This window comes from Siniperca chuatsi, linkage group LG9 (genome assembly GCF_020085105.1).
Source record: "Siniperca chuatsi isolate FFG_IHB_CAS linkage group LG9, ASM2008510v1, whole genome shotgun sequence".
Classification (NCBI taxonomy): Eukaryota; Metazoa; Chordata; class Actinopteri; order Centrarchiformes; family Sinipercidae; genus Siniperca; species Siniperca chuatsi.
Window position 1 is genome coordinate 5,438,109 of NC_058050.1, and position 22,410 is coordinate 5,460,518.

General features: G+C 41.9%; 1 protein-coding gene across 3 annotated transcripts in view; it reads right to left on the minus strand.

Moving 5' to 3' along the window:
• ube2e2 (ubiquitin-conjugating enzyme E2E 2) overlaps window positions 1-20,810 on the minus strand; it is a 44,158-nt gene extending 23,348 nt beyond the window's left edge. Inside the window, exons 1-4 of one of the 3 annotated variants that reach the window (XM_044209240.1) lie at window positions 20,627-20,789; window positions 18,899-19,082; window positions 17,754-17,804; window positions 4,145-4,277 (exon numbers count right to left, since the gene is read on the minus strand). In XM_044209240.1, coding sequence (XP_044065175.1) covers window positions 4,145-4,277; window positions 17,754-17,804; window positions 18,899-19,074 — 360 coding nt within the window. In that variant the 5' untranslated portion in view covers window positions 19,075-19,082; window positions 20,627-20,789. Of the gene's footprint in view, window positions 1-4,144; window positions 4,278-17,753; window positions 17,805-18,898; window positions 19,083-20,626 lie in introns of all 3 variants that reach the window. The other 2 variants (XM_044209245.1, XM_044209241.1) reach the window with 2 other exon arrangements.
• Window positions 20,811-22,410: the final 1,600 nt, after the last annotated feature.

The window sequence follows — 22,410 nt, forward strand, 5'->3', positions numbered from 1 at the left end:
GACTTGCCCACAGACATTCAGTTTACTTTCTAGTTTGCCAAGATGTGCTGCTGTTGTGATGTTTGCTATAGCAGCAGGAGAGTTGTGAGCATCGCTGTCTGGAGCTGCTTTGCTGGCTCTGGGAAACCGTCTCGTCCTCTCTGGCTGTTAGCTTCGCAGCAGCAACTGTAGGGACAGTTTGCTAACACACAACCTAGCTAACGTTAGTTACATTACATGTCGTGTCGTTGTTCGCTCTATATAATGGTATTGGATTTCTCCAGAATCACAAACCCCACCTTTAAGCCAAAAAATCCATATTCCCATCAGTTCCATATTCTCAAATATGAATATTAGCCGTTAAAGTGAATATTTCTTGGTTTTGGACAATTGGTCAGACAAAGTAAGCTATATGAATGTCAGCTTGGGCTCTGGGAAATTGGTTTTAGGCATTTGTCACTTTTTTCTGACATTTTATAGACCAAGTAATTAAATTGTCAAAATAATCAGCAGATTAATCGTAGCCTAATTCAATTCTAATTGGACATCTGACACCTAATAATCTCATTTAAATATTTTACGAAGGGAATCTTTTATGTTGATCTCAACAACCACCAGCCTTCATCACTGGCCATTGAACAGCTCCACTTGAGCGGCTGAGGGTAAAAATCTTTTGAAGTATTTGTTTTTTTAGGATGAGAAACAAGACGTTTTCTACCAAGATCTCACAAAGTCCGTTACTAATATTGAAAATTCAGTAACTCTAGCAGCAATGCTGTTACACTAGTATGACCACAGAAAACAGAGACCTGCAGAGAAAAGAAAGAGTTAAGAGGGCAACAAGTGATTAAAACCTCAAATAAGAGCATGTCAGCAGTAGATGAAGTAAAAAATATGGACGCATAATATATATAACCTTTAAAGAGAGATTATTTGCTGTGTAGTCTGCCAGGTTGAGAAGCTTGTTATAGCTGGGAGTAATAACAGGTGAGACATGGAGGACAGTTAAAAGCTGCGGTGGGCCTTTCACCTTTTTTTTTTCCTCCATTACTGAATTACTCAACACTGATGTATCGGCATCAGTACCAGTATAATGGGCCTGCTTGATTGCTCCACTGAGGGCCATTTAACACAATTTGTCACTGTTGCTGGATGAGCGTGTAGCCACAAATATACAGTATATCAGTCAGTGAACCCTATATTATTTTGGTTTTTGGTTGGCTTGAAAACAGCATTTACGCCATCTAGTCAGAGTGTAAAACCCCCTACAGCACTTCTCATGATATTTTACTGAATCAAACTGACCAACAGAGGGCAGCATGGTGTAAAATCAAACCACCACAACAATAACTGTTTTGTGTGTCACAGTAAACAGCCCATGACATGACTCCATAACATGTAGACTAATGTTACCTTGATTTATGCTGAAACTGTGCACATCTCAGACACCCTCAACAAGCAAACAACCAACCTACCACTGTTTATGTAGTCTGTCTCGGCTTGGACTTGAGCTTGACATCTGTTTGGAGCAGCAGGGCAAACAGCAGTGTCAAGTGTCAGGACCAATCACCAACATCTGGCCCTCCTGACCCTGACCCTCCAGAGGAAACCTCTAATGAGCCTTGGCATCCCCCCCACCCCAAAAAAAAATCATACAGGGCAGGACGTTATAAATAACCAACCCCTCCACCCCCCAAGGCCTCTGCAGACACAGTGCTCCTCTCCTGGCCTGAGTTCAGAGACAGAAATGCATCCACCTGGCGAACTTGTCAGCTCTTGTTTCTCTTTTAGAGTCTTGAGATTTTATAAGTGAGGCAGGTTTTGGGTCCAAAATTCCCAACTGAGGTCTGAGTGCATTCAGCAACTGAGCTTCACTGGAGCATTTCTATACTGAGGGAGGTGTATGGCAGCTACGGGCCAAAGATTTGGTGTGTGTGTGTGCAAGGGGGTTTGGCTGCAGATCACAGTGTGGTGGAGGGGTAGGAGGTATTGGAGGGGGCGGAAACACTCAAGGCCCTCTGGCAACAGAAAGCTGGGCCAGAGCCTGTGGATTTGTTTGAGTCTGCTGTCAAACACAGAGCTGGTGGTTACACAGCACAAAGAGCAAGAAAAAGGGAGAGAAGAGGGCGAGCGAGCATGGGGAGGGGGTGTGCATTACAGAGAGAGGAGAGAAAATGAAGGCCAAGTGAAAGGGTAATGGGGTGCACTGCAAACTAAAGGGAGATTGGCCCTGACAGTCTGCATGTTCAATAATGACATCCACTCAACATCCTTAAAAAAGTCCTCTGCAGACAACACCACATAAAACCAGAAAAGGAGTTCTTCAGAAGCTGAGCATCGTGCAGGTCAGGATTTGGCACGACCCAAATTTTGAGCTTCAATCACGACGATTCTTCATAAAACAAAAAGTGTAGAAGTGCAAACCAAGCTGTAAAGAAGCTGTGTCAAAAAGCTGCAGTATTACACCAGTGTGATACAATGCGCTCTACTAGCAACTTCCTTGAAGTGGTACTTCATTTTTCTCACATTATGCTGTCATCAACATGCATAAAAGCCACAGTGCATCAATCCATCTATCCATTCATTTTCTATACCTGCTTATCCTGTACAGCGGAGGTTCCCAATCCCCGGGCCGAGGACTAGTTCTGGGCAATGGCACATTTGCTACCGGGCTGCGATGAAACAATATGATTTGGCAAAAAGATGAATAATAACTACACAACTTTACTAGCTATTATAGGCTATTTTGTGGGAATTACCTTGAACTTGCCGCAATCTGTCTGCGCTGCATTTTCCTCATCACTCCCTGTCACACCCCCAGCTACAATAGCTTCTCAATAGGTCATCAGTACGTGAGGTAACCCGTCATCACCACCCTGCTGAGACTTATATCTGTATCTTTATTTAGTAACCACGATTAAAACATGGGAAAAATAAAGTTTTGTTTTTTGTATAGTTTTGTTTTTATGCTTGTTTGTCTCTGCCGTTTTTTTAACTTGTATCAAGGCCATTTAGTACTTCTATTCCTGTGTGCACTGACGTGATAGTGAGCTGCTGTAACAAAAGAGTTTACCCTCGGGGATCAATGAAGTATTTCTGATTCTGATTATTTGTGTGTTGGGAGGGTAATTACAGAGATGCCTGGTCATGCCTGCACCAAGACTTACATGATTTGTGAACAAGTGTGTGAACCTCTAAACAAACTAATGAAAGACCCCTTGTCATAACGATTCAGGTACCTTGCCACACCCCAACCAGCCAGCCCGTCAACCGGTCCACAAGGACATTTTCAATTAAAAACCTGGAGCCTAATGCCGTAGACACAGAGCATGAAGCAGGGGAAACCCTGGATTGGTTGCCAGTCAATCTCAGGGATATTTGAAAAACCATGACCCATATAATGTGAGATAATGAGAGTCTGTTCTGACAACCCTCATTTTCATGGGAAAGCAGACAGATGTGTGCCATTTTGCAGTTTCAGCAACCCCTCCTGAAAACAATTATGAATAGTTTTTTTTTTTATGTAAAAAAACTCAAATCTAAGTTAAAGTGGCTATAATCTGTATTAATATTTTAACAGTGGATCGCGACTGCTTGAACCCACAGAGAGTCCCGACTCTGCCGCTCTACAGAGTATTTCAGCATCTTTCGGCTCAGTGTTTTGCTTTATCCGGTCCGCAACTCTTTTAGTTCACTCTCACTGATCTCATCAGCATCTTTTTCATCCACGGCACACAGCTGCTTTCAGCGAGAAAGCTCTGATAAACCCACTGCACACTACCTGCCCAACACCAAACGGCAGGCAGACAAAGTTAGTGACTAGCTGGTGAACATAGTGAAGCATTTAGCAGATATTTTGGAATAATTCATCAGGTGGCCAGAGACGTGACTCCAAATTAATACTAATGTTGCTCTGTATCTGCTGGTAATGAAAGTCCATATGCAACTGTAAATTATTCTACACTAAAGATATAAAATATAAAAAAGGACTGTGTGTCCATGGTGGAAGGAAATGTGTGGTCATACATTGTGTGGATCACACACAAGTTTTCCAGATCATTAAAAGATATATTCTCCACTTTCCGGACCCTGTGCAGGACGTTGATACTTGGTCAGCTACTCAAACATCCAAATATTTTAACAGTTATGTCTACTGGCTGCTGACCTTGGGGGGTTTGAATGGGTAGTCTGGTGTGAAGGCGATGTCCAGGAAGAAGACACCTCCCTCGTACACGGAGCCCGGGGGTCCAAGTATGGTCGACCTCCACTCGTAGATGTTGTCTCCTTTGGGGCCCGCGCTAGAAAATTGAAACAAAGGATGAGTTAATATGTTAATCAGCACAGCGCATTGGAATCGACAGCCTGGTGTTCAAACTGCCAGCGGGCTGAGAGAGATTTGGGGGAAAAGAGCAGCTCAGACGGTAAACGCTTGCTTCTGACAAGTTAACGATGGAGATTTGGGAAATGCCGAAGCCGTGGAGGTTTGAGGGTTTTTAGTTCAAGGCTATTTTAGTAGGATTTAGATTATCTTTCAAAATTTTGATTAGAAGATTAGATCACCTGCTATTGGGAGTAACTGAAGCACACATCACGCTGACACACCAGTGAACTAGTTTAAGCATGTAACTGAGTGTTAAAAGCAAAAGGTAAAACCAAAGATGGAAAGAAAGACTTTTACATAATAAGAAAAGAGATGCTGTATAAAATGGTACTTATAGGCCAACCATTGCAAAATTATTTCATATTCGAGCCAGTTTTTTTCCCTGTGATGAGTATTTATGCCGAGTGCAGGCTGAAGGTCACATCTGTTGTATAGGCCCAGTAATTAATGCGATTTCCATATTAAGGACTCCCTCCCCCACTGTTGTTTGTGGTAAGACCCTGAGCTGGCACAGAGCCAGGAGGAGACCAGGACAATATCCAGAAAACAAAGCCCGGGACAATGAACAATCCCTCCGATTTTATGTAATTACCAGTGATGGTGTTTAACGCCAACCCCTACTGCTGGCAGATTTGCTTACAAATATGTGTATGCGAACTGCCCGACACACAGGGTTTGCTTTCACTCACGGCTGTTGTATTACTGTTCACTTTTATTTAGACATTAACCAATAATCTCAGACAGAGATTTCCTGTGTAATAACCTCAAACAGCAAACTGTTAAAAGCAGCATCTGGCTCTTAGGATGCCCCTGAAAATAGATCATTCTCCATAAATAGAAATTAGACATTGGACATTTCCTTCCTCCTTCAGCGTCAACACATGCAAATTTCCACTAATCTACTTTGCCACTCTTTCACTCTGCCCATCTCTTAAGCCTTCTTTAATTAGCTAATTATGATTACTTCTTCTCTGGGGAATTACTTCAAAATACACTGTCGATAAGGACTTCGCCAATCTGGACTTGTTGTTTCAGGCACAAAGAAACTCTTGGAAAGAGTGAAAATAAAATAACAAAAGCAAAGAATGTACACGGACCATGCTGGACATTGTTAGTGCATAAGAAGGGGACACATACTGGCCTTTTGTCTTTGTAAACCTAACACTTGTACTGCGCATAAGCTTGCTGTACAAAAGGACATAACTGTCAGATAATGTGTTAAAGAACATGTTCACATTAAACATGTTAGGGAGGTTTATTTATGGAGTATTAACAATATCGGTTTCATTTCTTTTGGCAGGCACTAGCGATGCTACCCCTATATGACCAAATACCCAGAAATTGTTTTGTTTCTCTTCCAAACAAAGTGTGTTGTATTTTGGTCAGGCAGAGAGCAATATCTGAACCTACAACAGGAAATGACCTCAAAATACAGGGATTTATAGGCACAGAGAGACAGATGTCGACATCTGATAGCCAGCAGTTACTTGTGCTGGGAAAGCCTGTCATAACAATATTAAGTGAGGGCAAACCGCAGTACGAACTGCTGGTCATATTCAGCTGTTCCTACATTTTTCTGTTGTGTTATTTAACAGAGGTTAAATTAGGAGCAAAGGAATTCCACATTTCTATCAGTTTTAAAGATGTCAAGTTGCCAAAACTGTTCAGTAAATTGCCTACTTGAAGGGCTGTCCTTGACTAAAGACATTTTAATTCTAATAGCCACAGGAGTTCTTTCACTAACTCATTAATCTGTCCAATAGTTTCTTCAGTATTTATTGTCTCTCTGCAGATGAATGCGGTCATGCAAAAGGATCTCTTGAGAGCTGGTGCCTATCAAAGAGCAATAGATGTGACTACTTTTTATGTAATTACTAATAACCGAATCTGCATAAAAAATCTAATGCGTGCAAGCGTACATTCCTGGTGGATTACTTTGTAACGTGAACGCTGCTTTTCTACCGTTTACCTCGCGGTCGTCGTGACAAAAACTTAAATAGTTGTTAGTGTTTTGGCATCTGAACATGTCACACCGGTACCTGAAGCCGCACACCCCCACCAACGCAGACCCTCATGTTTTCGGTCTGAATGCCCGCTAAGAGAGGGCACGTCCACTGCAGACAGTTTGGCCAGGTGTGCGGAGGTAAGAAAATAGGCAGGCAACTTCTAATCTTCCCTCTGTGAAACTTGCACTTACATTTCTGTGCTACACAGACCTCGGGGTAACACTTCCATTACCGCTACGCTATTCAAAAGCTTCCCTGACACCATGGTGAAAGAGAAAGCCGACTATGTCATTTCCAAACATCTCCAATAGAGGCAGATGCTCACTTCCTTTGAGGCAGATGAGTTTGTAGCGGTAATAATAACTTAAGACATGATAGAAAGATAGAGATGAGCGGGCATGGCAGAGGTCCTCGCTCAGCAGCGAGATTGCTGTAGGGGATCTGACAACCACACTAGGTTTGTGGATAAAGGCTAAGTCAATAGCTGAATGTGCATGCCACCGCTGGCTGTTGCTTGGAGACCTCCTCCCCCCACCGGCTCGGCTTTTCCTGTGGTGCTTTGTTGCAGTTGGTTGAGGGCCAGCTCTTTCAGGGTCTCTCACTTGGCCATTAGTTTTGGGAGAGGTGAGCGGTGTGGCCATCGCAAGAAGCTTGAGTTGTGTCATGTCAATCCGCAGACTCGTAGCATCAGTGAGTGTTTGCATTAGCACACATTCACAAGGCTTTAATTAATGCGCGGTTAATGTCAGGAGTTAAATGGCTGGTGACTCATTGGCCCTGGTTAATAGCTATGCAGAATATTATGCTCTGCAACTGACAATTTCAATTCACAATAATTACTGGGTAATCAAGGCATTATATAAACCTCAATTCTGCAAGTGTAACTTTAAACCAACAGGCTCATTTCTTCATACGTCAGGGTTCTGTATTGTCATGCACGGCTGCAATGTGCTCATTGGCGCTTTGAAAAATATCAGTATCATTGAATCAATGTGAAGTCAATGAAGGAATTAATAATAACAATAATGTAACACCAAGCCCTGAAACTGAGAGCAACAATCAGATAAATATTACATGTCACTCCTGTCTCTCTCTTCTCTTCAAGCTGACGGATCTGCTCAGCACAAATACATGACATTAAACGGTGTAACAGTGCTGCACATGGGCTTTGTTGTAGGCTGCACTAATAATAACCTCTCTGTAAGTAACACTACATCTGCAGTGCACTGTCAGCCAAATGCCTTGATTCAGTGAGTATTTGGGTCATTTGTTTTAAGGGTCTGGGATACATGTGCGGGTGTCCGTGAGAATCTTGCCACTGCCCTGTCCTCCGAGATTACACTCATGTAAGAACCCACTCTGACAGCTGGGCTGCTTCCTCCGCAACAGAGCACCAAAATAGTGTTTAACCACAGATTCGAACTGCTCTCTTTCTTTGATGTTTTTCCTCCCCCCCTTATTTTTAATAGAAGCAACAGTTCAGATTCTTCACTAAATGTAGTATCAACACCAGCTTGTATCATCGGCATGATTCAGTCACAAGGTAGTGTTTGTGGCACCCGGGAGGGATCGAGTAATTGCATCTCACGCTGACCTTGTTCAGTGCTTCACCTCAACAAAGACTCATCAGTACACACAAGGCTGAGAAAGATTGGACACTTTGAAACCCAGAGACTGCACACAGACAGTTTTCAGAGTCAGAGGATTAACAAAACTATTCTTCACAGAATATAAAGGGAACACTTTACCACAGACCTACTTCATCATTTTTACTTTTCGTTCCTGAAAACTATCGGAGCTGTGCCCTATAATCACAGACAGCAGTAATAATTTCCATATATATTGAATGACCTTTCCTCCCCATGACACAGTGCAGTATGTGACCAGAGTGTCTTTTGCCCATTTAATCATCCACATTGCCTTATTTTATAGACAAGGCAAGGGCAATCTTCAGATTTGTGCCAATGATAACAGATAACCTTTATCTTGTGGCATGAGAGCTGGGCTAATCTCCGAAAAATCGCTAACCTCTCTTGTCACCCAGAGCCAATTTCCACAGACATCAGGGCTCAGATTAAGTTGATGAAAGAGATGTACCCATGAGATAGGCCTGTGCCACTCACAGGTGAATTCATAAGGTAAGGTAAAGTAAATGCATCTACTCTGATCACATTTGCAGGGAGGAAAAAGAAAAAAAGATTTCTTTATGAGAACATTGTTAAACAATATCTTAGATGTCCAAACTGATTTCATTTTGGGAATTGAGCTGACACTGCAGAGCAGATTGCAATGACAGACCAGAATAAACATAGTTCTTACATCAAAAACAAAACTGAGAGAAACCACTATTAAATAATGCACATGTTAAAACCACATTTGCTGGGAAACCGCAGTAACAAACAGTCTTGTGTACCTAAAATTATGTGTGGTAGCAACAGAGTCTAATAGAAAGTCATTTAGACAAACAATATACTGTCCACTGTCAAAGAAACAGCTCCAAAGCATGCACTGGTAAGGCTTCAAAGACTAGTCTTGTCATTCTGGTTACCTGCTATGTTAGTGCCAGACTCTATTCACTGGCAACAGTGAATTCACAGTAGGTTTCATCGTCCACAATTCAAGAACATGCAGAGGATGTTAATTTTTTTTTTACTCACTGTCCACTTATATCAAACTAACCATGTAACTCACAGGCATGTGAGAAGTGAAGGTGGTGTTGAGTAATCTGTGAAATTTCTGGCCTTATAAGGAAACCACAAAGTAAAAATGCTTCCATCGCTTTTCTCAAAAAACTGTCGAGAAACATTCACACCCTTTCAGAGAAATGTGTTTTCTGCTTTTTGCAGCGGATACTGATATTGATTTCACAAACACGAGAATGTTTGGGTGAATTTACTGTCTATGACAAATAAAGACAAAAAAAAAAAAAAAAAAAAAGACAGCTGTAACACATGCACCTAGTTGAAAGCAGTGTATTTAGTCATATTTCGGTGAAAATGCTGAGCATAATGGATGGACAGTGGCGTAGTGCTGCAGGAGTGGTATGGAAAGCTTGTATGATTTTATTTTTACCACCGTAAAAAACTGGTCCCTATAGTAATACATTGTAAGCGGCATGAATCCAAGCTGACCACAGCTGGTGTGCACTGTGAAAGGAGAAACTCTTTTTACAGCCACCTTTCAAGTCTAAAGGGGGTGAGTGTTTGATACTCGAATGATTAGGTTACATTTAAAAAGATCAGATAGGTGGAATATCACTGCAACATAACAGGTCAAAAAAACAAATCATGTAAACGTAATCGTCAAACATGTTACTGTACATGTCGAAAACACAGCGACACCACCAAGCACAAAACCAGTGCGTTCCTAAAGCAGCCTGTCGCACAGCGAGCTGTTTACGGTAGCAGGTAAATAGCTGTCTGAGCCAAGAACTGCACCAAGGGGCTGATAAATAACACAGGAAAGTAAACCAGTAATTGAATGTGAATCAGTATGTTTTGGAGCTTGCGAATACTGCCATGCACAAATAAAGCCATTATCTGCATTATTTGCCATTCCAGTTCATTCCCCACGGGCACTTCCCCTCCCCCCCCAATGGCACCGTCATACAGTTAAGATCTTCTTTTCTATCAGTGTGGCTGCTGTGGTTATCAGAAGAGGAACTTTAATGAAGCAATCGTCATTCCTCCCGACCGTGAAAGAGCCCCAAGACCAATTACTGCGCAGCTCAACGGCCCGAGGTGACACCTCCTTCCTCTGTTCTCTCGTCTTTATTGTCTCAAATGACATGGTTTGTTTTTTAATCAAGCCTTTTATTGTTCATCTGCACAATGACTACTGCAATTACTGACCGGACGGTTTATCCAGCAACAAGGGAAATGGTTGAGTAGGTGGTTGCATGCTTTCCAAGTTGAAGGGAATAACACAATTCTATTCCCACAGTAGGGCAGCCTCGCATGCTGGGCTGAATCAATCTAAACAGCAGTCAGTATTGAACTGAGGAAATATACTTAGAAAGAGAGGTTTGAAGAACTGCCCTTTCACTCAGGAAGTTTGGCCTCACTGGGGTTTAAAGTCATGCTAAGAAAGCTGTAAATAAAGCAGGGAATCTGTTTATTATCCTCTGCCTTCCTTTTTAATTCAGCAAGATACTTCTGAGGTAAAACAGATTTTGGTGCGGTAAGCATTTTTGTTCTCCGCATCTAAGCTGCTACATGCTGCTACCCAGCATCTAATGCAGTGCAAATGTTTGCCTCTGGCTAAAAATGAATAATGCAGAGCATATATTATTACCATGATACACAAGCTTTGCAGAAAGGAAACTGTACAACATCATGAGTCATAACAGTATTACTTAGCCAACAAAGCCTTGCTGTGTCGCATGGTGAAGGATGACAACAACTAATAGTAAAAAAAAAAAAAATAGCTTTAGTTCTATAAATGAGGACCTCATGACTCAAACTTAAAGTTGCGCAATTTGGCAGAAAATAAACATTTGAAGAGCACACTGTCTGAGATATTAATCCCAATTTCTGTAAGAACATAAAAGTAAAATGTGTGTGTGTCTTTCTTGTTGAGGGGTAATTATAAACATTTGCTTTGCTTGAATAAAACAAGTTAGAATTTGTGCTGACATGCAAATCAGCTTGCTGGCCAGGGATTCACAGGAACACTGCTTCAGGAAAGGAAACTGCCTAAAAAACAGATTTGCCTCCAAGACAAAACTGCAGCCTCTTGCAATTTATGAACTAAATTAGTCAAGAGTAGGATGTTAATATTTTTAATTTCACAGCCCTGCAACAGAAGTCTAGTCAGTCATAATTAGAGACATCTTTTCAGCCTCTCTGCTCCCTCCACAAAAGCACTCTGGGCAGCCATTTGGCCCTGTGGCTGAGGGAATGGACTTATTACCAAAAGGTCAGTGATCAGGACAAGCTGAGCTGCCAGATCTGCTGTGGAGCCTGATATGCCGTTGTCTATTTCCTTGACACCATATTAGCCCCCTGGTTTGCAGGTAGAGAAATGTAACAATATTTTTAAGCTGCAGGTTAAACAAATCAACACAGAGGAAAAATGGTAATTATTCATTTCAACATTTACAACAGAATGTTAAGCGTGTTAACATTTCATCCCCCAGACCGCAAATATGTCATTAAGACACTTTAAGTCTTCTTGGCAGGAGCTATGGTTTGTGACTTCAGGGGGAAATCTATTAGGTTTTGAGATCCCAGTCACAGGGGTAATGGGATCACAGAGCAATTGTTTACTTCAGAGTTACTGTATTTGTTCGCTTGCCAGAAGATAGTTCTGTTTGCTTTTGTGTCAGCCTCAGATTACCATTCAGTCAGTCTCAATGACTGAAACTGCTTCTGTGAAACCGGCGGTGTAATGGCAACACTCCACCACAAAATGTCCACATGCCGTGCTTCATGCTCGGCTTCCCCACAAAAACATTAATAACATTCTGGACAAATGTTTGCCAGAAAACTACCTCACAAATGAGGACATTGAGAATTCAATGACACACATGAATCAAGGCAGGCCGTGTTCGCTGTCAAACAAGTGCCGCAGTGGAAAAACATTAAGGATAAATTAAACTCGGGCCGGTGTCAGAGGGAGAGCATATGTTACTGTTGTTCTATAGGGGCATATTTATTTCTTTTCCCACTCAAAACTTTGCTGAAAATAATTTTCTTCCCGAGCAAACCAATCTGCCCTCATCATTTTTCTCCTCACACAGAGGTTTCGTAGGTGTACAAGGAGGAATGGTGGCCATAACAAATCAGCAGAACCCAGTAATGCACTGTCCATCTGTATGCTACAACATCCTTATGCTCTTGTACCAGCCCTACGACATCTTTATTTATCTTAAGATTGCAGATTTACACTATTTTAGAGTAAAATATTGTAATGCTCTAAATTGAATGATATTTCAATTTCAACCTGAAGTATTTAAGTAGTGGTTTACTTTGGTAATTAGGTGACAACTCAACAGAAAAAATGTGACTGAGGTAAATTCTAAAACAATTTGTTTACCATTTGAATTTGCTCCCTTATTCTTTATTTCACAAGCATTTCATCAACTTTCAAAAAGGTCAATTTTGCCTTCTCATAAATCTCTGACCCTGCCTTGTGCCTATGCAAATGTTTGATGCGCTTTAGCACAAACATCTCCAAGAAGACCCCGTTTTTTTATTCTGCTTGGTGAACAAGGCGATTCTGATTCTGAAGCGTTGCCTTCATGAAGGCTCTTTGATTTTGCAGTCAATGGACAAGACCTTCACTGAAAGGTCAGAAACATGCCAGCGTCAGACACAGATGGGTGCCTATAATTCATCAATATTTATAAAAAGGCGGTGATTATGGAACAAGACATCGATTAGGGCTGATTCATCCAAGGTCAAATGTAAAAGCACTTGCGTGTTTTACTCGTTTCAAATTGTCATCACATTGCAAAGATCCTACCCACAATAATTCACTGAAGTTGCCAAGAAAACAGTGATCAACTCGAAAACCCAGGAAGTATTCACTGAAGCTCATCCCCCCTTGCCTCCAGTCCGCATCCCTCCGCCCCCTTATGAATATTGATAACCCTCCCTGCTGTGCTTAATGGTAACGCTGTGAAAAATGATGCTGGGTGTGTCAGTCGCACATAATCCCCCAGAGGCATGGCACAAAACTAATATGCAGCTTTCACAGACATGAAGATGATCCCATCAGCCAGAAGAGAATTAGAGGTCAGAACCTACAATAAAGAGAGCCTCATTTCTTGGGAGACTTGATGGTGATGGAGATACATATTCATGTCAAGGCTTTAGGCCAGCGAGCATGTGATGCAGTGACCAGCTGTGTGTGTTTTGTGAAAAGACCTGTTCCCTGCAGCTTGCATGATGTCATCAGGGAGTGACAGCTCATGCTTTTGGGCATCATGGGGGCATTACATCACACCAGGAAAATTCAGGGACCAAAGAAAAAGGCTTTTGTTCCCAAGACCAGCCATATATTAAGAGCTGTACTAAAGGATGAATGACATTTGGAGGAAGTCAGCTGATGTTCCAATCAAAAGACAAACAATACGCTAACAATACAAAATTGACAGTTTGCTAAACCCCTCCCCCAAACTGTGATTGTCCAATCATAGCTTAGCAACCATAAATAGGCCTGTCAATCTTTGGATTTCGCCACATGCTGAAGCAGTGTGCAAGGGGCTGTGGTAAGAGTGATATTCTGGATATAAAGAGTTTGGAGGGTGGTGCTTATTTTTTTTAGTCGTCTAAAACCAAGAGCAAAAGTGTGAGGAATGGATTAAACAGTGTGTTTGTTTGCTCTAACGTAAGCTGCAAACATTAGCATGTCTGCTAACTAGTTTACTACCTTAAAATGTAAGATATCTTACATTTTGTATAATGCAAGGACTAACTAGCTCTGCATTGCAATACAAGAACAATGCTGTTTGTATCAAGTACATTTAAGACCCTTTTTACAAGATTCTTGTTTTAAAAGAGTCAGCTGGAAACATTAAAAAGATCAGTCAGAGACGGTGTTTGCAACTAACTCATGGAGCTAATGTTGGCTTAATTAGCTAGTTAGCTACAGCTGGTAATATCTGCAATACCAGTCATTTCAGCTGGCAAAAGTGAACGGTCGCCAGTTGAAATGAGAAGCTCCTTTTGCCTACTTTTGTCTGTAACCAAGGCCTCATTGTTTTAAAAAACACTAAGAATTTCAAGTTGGCTTAAATGAAGATCCAATCCTGAATATTTATAGACTATTAAAAGTGTTCTCAGTTTGTAAAGTTCAGAAGCACTACATATTAGCTATTCTGTGATTAAGTTATGTAAATTACTTTTTTGCTGTATCAACTCTCCCAGAACCTTATCTACTTCCACTTCATTTAGTGGTTTCTTACATTTCCCAGAATGACTGGTGACAACCTGACAGAAGAGGGGGGTGAACCTGTTGCTCAAAATGCACCATGGGTTGCGGTTGCATTGCATTAAATCTATTTGAGCTGCCTCTGGATGAAAAATTGGTATCTGTGCCTCTTCTGTAATGGATTATTATGTTGGGATTGCTGATAGCTGTACAATAGCAGCTTCAAAAAAACGACATATTTGAATCTGGATGGGTTGACACCAAAACCTGACAGTTACTATTATGTTTTAGGCTGCTGAACATTGTTCTGCTATCACTCCATTGTAGCAGCAATGAAAGTATCTGTTTGGCCATTTGTGAGAAGATAAACACATCAAACAGCACAGTGGTCCAGAACTGCAAGGTACATCACCAATCGTTGTTATTTTAAAAATGTCAAAGTGTTTTTGTTTGGATTTCAGCTTGAAATGTCGGCGTTGGTGGATCAACATTACAAGGAAGGAATAGTAACAAGTCACAACAGTCAGACACAGCACCGCAAACGAATGCAGCCAAACAATTCCTGTGATACAGCAGCAATGCAAATGCAAAAGATAGACGTGATAGGTAGGGAAATATAAACTGAGAAGCAGAAAGAAGTATTTTTATGACAGGGGCATATCGGATGTGGGAGAGATTGAATGTGACTCAGGTGGGAATGTGAGATAAAACAGAATGATTCTTTCAGTTTAAGAATTACCAATTGTCCCTATGGTCTATGGACAGACATAATATTTTAAATCAATTCAGCTATAGCTTACAGACCAAACTATAAACTCGAAAATAAGTGATAGTTGCAGCCCTAGTATCGGGCATTCAGTGTAAAGCTTTTCCACAGAGGACGTACTAGAATAAAATAGTAAAAAGGTGTCAAGAAGAAAGCACCCAGGTGAATTTTCTAGGTATTAGACTACAGTTTTGGTTCACAACTGTCAACTCAAACAAACAAATAAACAAAAAAGACTTCAAACAACCTCAGTCACTGTATTCTCTATCTACGGAGCAGCACAACACTTTCAAATGATGACAGCACGAATTTGAATGTTTATGGCATCGGAAATTTAGTAACAGCAATGAGGCTGTCATGAACTCTTTTAGCGTATCTAATCCAAGTTTCATTCCCAGTAAGATTATTGCGACGTTTGTGCAACCTGCAGGTAGGAAAACACTATTCCTTTCAGTTGCTGCTTCATTTGCAACAATAGGTGTAAAAGCACAAACTGCATGTACAATATACATGAAGTGTATGACAGTGAGAATAATTGCTATGTCAAATCCTCTTGGGCTTCAACATGTTCCTATTCATTTGATGCATGACAACTGCCAAGGTGACAAGCGAGCTGTCACAATGCCGAGAGTGAGATAAAGCTTGGAGACGAATTTAAATACTTGCTATCGTTTTCCAAGAAGTGACATAGCACTAAGTATGACAGTTTTGTTCACACTGTATGGAAATTGACTTTTTAAAAACAACTTAAGTATTATTATTAAAGACTCTTCATAGTCACAGAAAGCCAGGAAACATTAGAAAGTGTGATTTATCAACACAGATGGGTTATTGTAACAACAGTTTGTGATATTAAATGCAGCTGAGGGTTAACACGGTAACATTAGATGGATGCTAGAAGAAAAGGCGTGGGCGTTTTAATAGACTTATCAAATGAGAACCTCCTGCCACAGATGTTTCACTAAATTAGATCCTTAACACTTCCAAGGCGTTAAAGCACACATCTACACTGAAAGACACGAAGCAGAGCTCTCCATTTTGCAGAGAGAAACGCAGCATGATCCCTTCCACATCCCTGAAGGCATTACTGAAGAGATTGTAGATGATGCGAAGGAGACTGCAGATTTTAACTACACAATGAGGACGGCAAATTCTCTCCGACCAGGACAAAGTGGCGAGGGAGTCTGAGATGCTCTTCAGTTGAGAAACAGATGAGATGACATACGTCAACTGGCCCCCAGCACCGCGTTTGTTGAATGTACCGAAGTGAATCTCTTTAACACAACTCTCTGTCTGCTTCCTGAAGGGCGCCAACAGCCCGTGACTCCATTTGTCGCGGGGAATGAAATGAATAACCTTTCAGGCTAACCTGGCCGGGAGAGAGGAGCGTGTGGCATACAAATGACAACACTAGCTCCACCGTGTGCAGTCATTCATGCGAGAACGTAAATGGTGCTGTGATCGTTTGCATGAGAAATTTGGCATTTGATGCATCTGAACCCCCCGTCATTGTTAACAGAAAGCTAATCTATTTGGGCGCATCACAGAAAACACATTATTAGATTTTGGTATCACTTTAAGTGTACAGAAAGGGAACGCACACACACACAGAAAAGGATTATCTTGAAGAAGCTTAATTGTTTCCCAGGCAACTAGTTCCCCACTAAGACGGTGACTGTGAAATTTCCGCTAGCGATTATTTTACTTTCAAATGACTTACTCGTGTCCTCCAGCTAAATCCTTCATGTGAGCCAACCTAGTTTTTTTTTTTGGGGTTGAAATAGATTAGAGTCCTCGAGGAAAACAACATCTCTTTTAGCCTCCAGTACAATAACAAAACTGGGCTGTGAGCTGGAATGAAAAGGTTAGGTCAATGTTTATCGTTAATGATGTTGGGGTTCTGATGAGACCCAGCAGGGGTGATTAATTCATGCAATAAACAAATCCGTCTAGGGTGTAGTAATTCCAAATCGCCAGATGAGTCATACAAAGCTGTTTTCCTTAACATTTTAAGCAGGTGCCTACGAACGAACATGGCCACTCCAAAATGGTCCGAAAACATCAGCATCTCCCACAAGTGTCCTCAAGCTTGCGAAGACTGGCTTCCATTTTCTTTCTTAATTTGCAGTGGAGTGCTGATTCAGAGAGTAATTATTGTGCTGTAATAAACAGAGCCATAATCAGTGTCACTTTGTGTTATTTAATTTAATAAACGCTGGCTCTTGTGCTACATCCCAAAGGCATTCCTTTTGTCATGTCAAAAGAGACAGATGCACATGTGGTCTGCCACTCACTAGCGACCATATCTCTTCCTCAAAGGGCTGAGAGCCGCGGCAGCAGCACACAATAACCATTGTCTGTGGTAAATCCCCAGCAGAGCGAGGGGGGAACCACACGAGAATCGAAACAGGTTTTAAAGTCATACTGCTGCTCATTTTCCACCATTTCAGTGCAACCATAATACTGTGATCTAAACGGCTGTGTTTTCAACAGAGGTTGCAGCGTGCATTATGCAGCAACAACGGCAGAATAGGCTACAGTCGCTCTAATTCACCTGAGATTACCATCTCAAACAAAAAACACAAACAGCATTATGGGAACGGAGACAAAAGCAAGTGCATTGCAGCGTGGCCTTTCCTTTTTAAGAAGCACATTTCTGCCATCTACATCCATTACAGCTTGAGCATCTGTACATACAGGCTTATGAGTCATTGGAAAAAAGCTTGAAAAGATAACATCTTCTTACCTGCAGTTTGGAGGTGGGTCTAGTGTTATTTCTGCAAGCTCTTTCTGAATCCTGGAAGAGAAAGGTTTTAGTGTTAAAATCAATGTTGGGAGGGCAAATCTCCAGAGAATAAAAGCCGAAGGAACGGACAATTCTGTCGTACATGAAGTCAGCGTTTTGAGCTTGTGATGAAGTAAATGTTGCTTTTAATCCCACCTTTAACAATGTGGACCTACGGCTGTTAACAACACAGTATCCATAGCTGCTGAGAACATCTCATATATTCCAAATATCATCGTGCAGGTTGTAAATGGTGTCATGACTTTATTTGCTTTCCAAATGAAGGGCATACATTAAATAAAGCCAGAGATCTCAGTTTATCATTCCAGCTTAAATATAATATAAATGATTAAAGTGTTTATGTCTTGTTATCTTTCACATTGTCGTCATTTGTCTGTGGTGCAAAGACAAAATTAAGAGGAACATCAAGCACGAGCATGAGGACTGCTTTGAAAATTTAAGATAACCGTGCAAAATGATGATTCAGACTCTGAGGGGCAACTGAGTGCAAATGCTGCTGCTAAGCTCACGTTAATATACCGTAAACACAGTACTTCAGACAACAGTGAAGCCTCTCCATGTTACAGCCCCTTGTTCTGCTGATGGCCCTCATAGAAACTGCTTTTAAGTGAGGCACAGACATACAAAAGAGAGATGTTCGTAATATCAGTCGCTGTTATAAAAAGACTCAGCGGCCTCAGCCAACCCTTTGCTCATGCGGTTGCATAATTCTGTCATCGCCTGTCTTTTTTTGGAAATAAGTGCTAAGACTGGTGGAGGTAAGTGTTGGTGGTGGTGCTGGTGGTGTAGGAGAGACAAGAGCGCTGCAGAGCATGAGGCACATCAACTCAAACAAACAAGGCTGGAATGGGAATCTCTCTTTCAAATGACAGCAATGACACACAAGTGAGTTACCTCCTTCCTGTGAGTTTTGTGTCACACTGAATAGCGTGGATGTTTGAAATGACAATGCCTGTGGGACGATTGTCTTTTTATATAACTTCACACCCTCTGGGCACAAGGGGAGAGGCCTTTAGTTTAACAAACAACCACTCTGTAAATGCCGCTCTCCAGAGCCAGATTCAGGATTTTTTGTCTTTTCTTACCTCTTGGCACTGGTTGAAAGTTTAGCAGCGGTTTTACTCGAGATCTTGGTCTCCTTCTTTTTGGGCTGTGCTTGCTCTCGCTCCTGTTCAGGTGGTACTGATTCCCTTTGTTCAATATCTGAGCTTCCCCCGCTGGTGCTGGGGCTGTCGTCCGGTCTCTGCACTTCGCTGGACATCGTGGGCCCTGAAAGAAATGGACGCCAAGTAAGGTGAGCAAGGCAAAGCAAGTTTCCACTCCGGAGGGCAATAAAGATGATATAAATGTCAAATTGCTTGCCTGTGCCATCTCAGCAAAATGGGTAGATTTGAGGGAAGCCACAGTAAGATGGGTTTAATTTAATCAATGTACAGCTGGATGTGGATTAGAGTTAAAGAGAGAAGGGGCGTACAAAATGTGAGCTGATTAAAAGACATTTGTCAAAGCATACAGTGCTGCAAATTAGAAATGTATAGGGCCCTTGTTAAAAAGAATATAATAAGCCACCCACCTAATGATCTGCTAGGGGTTATATATTACAGGCTACTTGTTTGGAAGACTTTATATGAGAGTAGCTTTAGTGGCCTAGATTTATAAAACAGACTATTTGCTGCCCTGTGTCATGGTTTCCCCTTTTCTTTAAAACAAATACTGGATAATATTAGGTTTTTTGGGTCATTGATGTGACCTTATAGATGGATAAAATAGCTCGATAGCCTTGCAGGCTGATTTTGTCAAAAAAAAAAAAAGTAATACAAATCTCATCAGTGGCAGATCAGAAAAGACACTTGAAAACGGAGAGACCAACCGTGAGGAAGAGCACTGCCCCGGTTTCGTTTAACATTAATTAAAGCCCCCTTTACAGACGACAAAGACACGGCTAAAATAGATATGTTGTACTTGAAATGTAATATAAAAAAAAACAGACAGATATAAGCTATCTGATAGGTAAGAAGTTAATCAAAATGATTAAGTGAAGTGGCGGACAGCTCGCCTTTCCCGGGGGGGCGTTTCACGGTAATGATAGGGACATCAACGGCTAAAACGTACCCGGTTCAATGGCCGTTTGAGATGCCAGGGTCGATGCGGAGACATTATAGCCCCCAAATATAACAACGGAGACAAGTTAAGATGTTTGTGTTATATCGGACATCACTTAATTGCTTGGTCAAACCTGGTAGGTCCACATTTGTGGGGGTGAAAAACACAATAGGGGTCGACTGGGGGTCTGAAACCGAGCCGTCCTACAAAAGCGATCATAAACATTATTGAGAGCTAGCTAACGTTACAAGGCCGGGGGGGGGGGCGGAAAGTAGGGTGCGTTACGTTACCGCTGAGGGGTATTTTAAAAAGACAAAAAAAAAGGAAAAGCAGAACAGGCCTCGGTGTTTTAAACTCAAAGAAAATACGCATAGAAGAAGGCGTTTCTGTCGGACTCGTCCGAAACAGCCGACGGCGGGGCTGATGGAGGACGGTCAACGGCAGGGCCAAGCGGAGCAGCGGGGGGGAAATGTGCGGATCCTCGCTGTTTCTGGAGTGTGCACATTGTGCGTTGAAGAGCAGTGACCCTGCCTCGGCACAAAGGGAGGCTCGTCCACACACCCCCCGCTCTCTCTCTCTCTTTTCCTCCTCCTCCTCCTCCTCCTTCTCCTCCTTCTTCTTCTTCAATGGAAAACGGACACTTTTCACGGGACATTTACTTACTTTTCGCGTATCTACGAGTGGCGGTTAAATGCGTGTGTCGATATTACCTGGCGGCTGGCCGTCGATGCTGCAATTCCGCGTCGTAATCCCAAGGTACCGAGAAAAGTATATCCTCACACGGCCGTCTGCTCGCTCCCGTGTCCTAGCTATTTAACTGGAGGTAGCAGCAGCAGAAATGCGATTACAGAAAGCTGAGGCAGCCCCGGACCGCCTCCGCGCGCGCTCCCGGCCTGCACGCACTGCTCGTGCACGTGGGCTGCATTGGTAAGATAAGTAGCAGAGGCGCGAGGCCATGCTCTATAGACTAATTAATTAATTAAGATACTAAAAATAAAAGACAGTAATGTTGGTCCTGTTACATGTAAATGGACAGTGTCTATAAAATGCCTTTATCACTCTCTGCTGTGTGTATGCAGGGATGTAGCTAGATGGCCTCATGTGCAGGAAATTTTGTCCCTCTGCATTTTCTTCTCCTCCATTGTTGCAATGCACACAGCATTGGGGAACTATGGGCCCAGTTCCAATGTCCACCCATATGCACACACAGAGTTTGATGCATGGTACCCTTAATGCACGACTTGCTCCAATATTTTGGGGGATTATTGACACAATCCCAGCCCCCTGGAGCAGCACAGCAGAGCTCTTTGCTTGACAGAATTGGATGGAACTGCCAAACCAACATGGAGGAAAGCCTAGTCCTTGCTGTATCGGGGTATCCCTGCCTTTAGGACCCAACAGCAGACAGTTTTCATGACCAAAATGTAAATGTTGGCTAGCGCTGCTTGGTTCTCATGACTTTAGTGAAATGGCCCAACAATGGCGGATGTCAAGTATGTATGTGATAATGAACCCCTGATAATGATAATTAAACTTTTAAATTAAAGTTAAAATTGTTTTGTCTACATAAAGCCTATACAAGTTATGATAAAACATTTTAACCGTCCTCTTTGTTCGACAGACCAACTTTTTAACTTATAACATCATTAAATTTGTGTGTACATGTTTTAATTTGCCCTATCAACTGGTATTCAAAATGTAAGACAGCCAATCAGAATGAGATATTGCCATGACAGCGTGGGTGAGTGGGGTCACCGGCTGAAATCTGCACTCAAAGACTTTGACGCACGCTCCCGCTACGTCTGTGAGGGCCCAGGGTTGTCTCATAGTGTTTATGCATTAAGTCTGCAGACTTTGCTAAAGGGAATAACCCACAATGCATAGCGTTGTGACGTTAAAACAGCGACGACAAGTGTAATCCCGCATCATAAAAATGGAGGTGGCAAGAAGAAATTTTCCTGGTAATAAAGACACGTTGCTAGTCCAACAGTACTAACAACAAACACTCCAGGTCATTATGTATGAAATATCAACCTCACACTGTACTGTCCCCAGAAATGTGTCTTCAGGTAAGATGCTTTCACAAAGTGCTGTCCCTTTCCTCATACAGCGTTTAAAGCTCTCTCACCCTCCTGCACTCAGGCACTGTGTTCACGATATATGGGATGGATGGATGGATATGTATTGGGATGTTTATTACTTGCAAGTGTTCACGTCATCAGAAAACTCTGTAAAATTGCAGAGTTGGCCGTGTGAGGGTTAGAAATGCTGTGCATTGACAATATAACACTATATCAATTACATTTGGGTTTAATTCCATTGCTGTTAAGGCACTTCTGTATTATTAAGTACCAGCTGGGCTATCAGAAACTGGTAATTACGGTAACTTTGATATGCCATGAACGTGGCATAATAATGATGACACAGGTGAAATCAATTAAAGTCTGTGAGGTTTCAGTTCTTAGGGCTAAAGGGGGGGGACATTGGAAGCGGG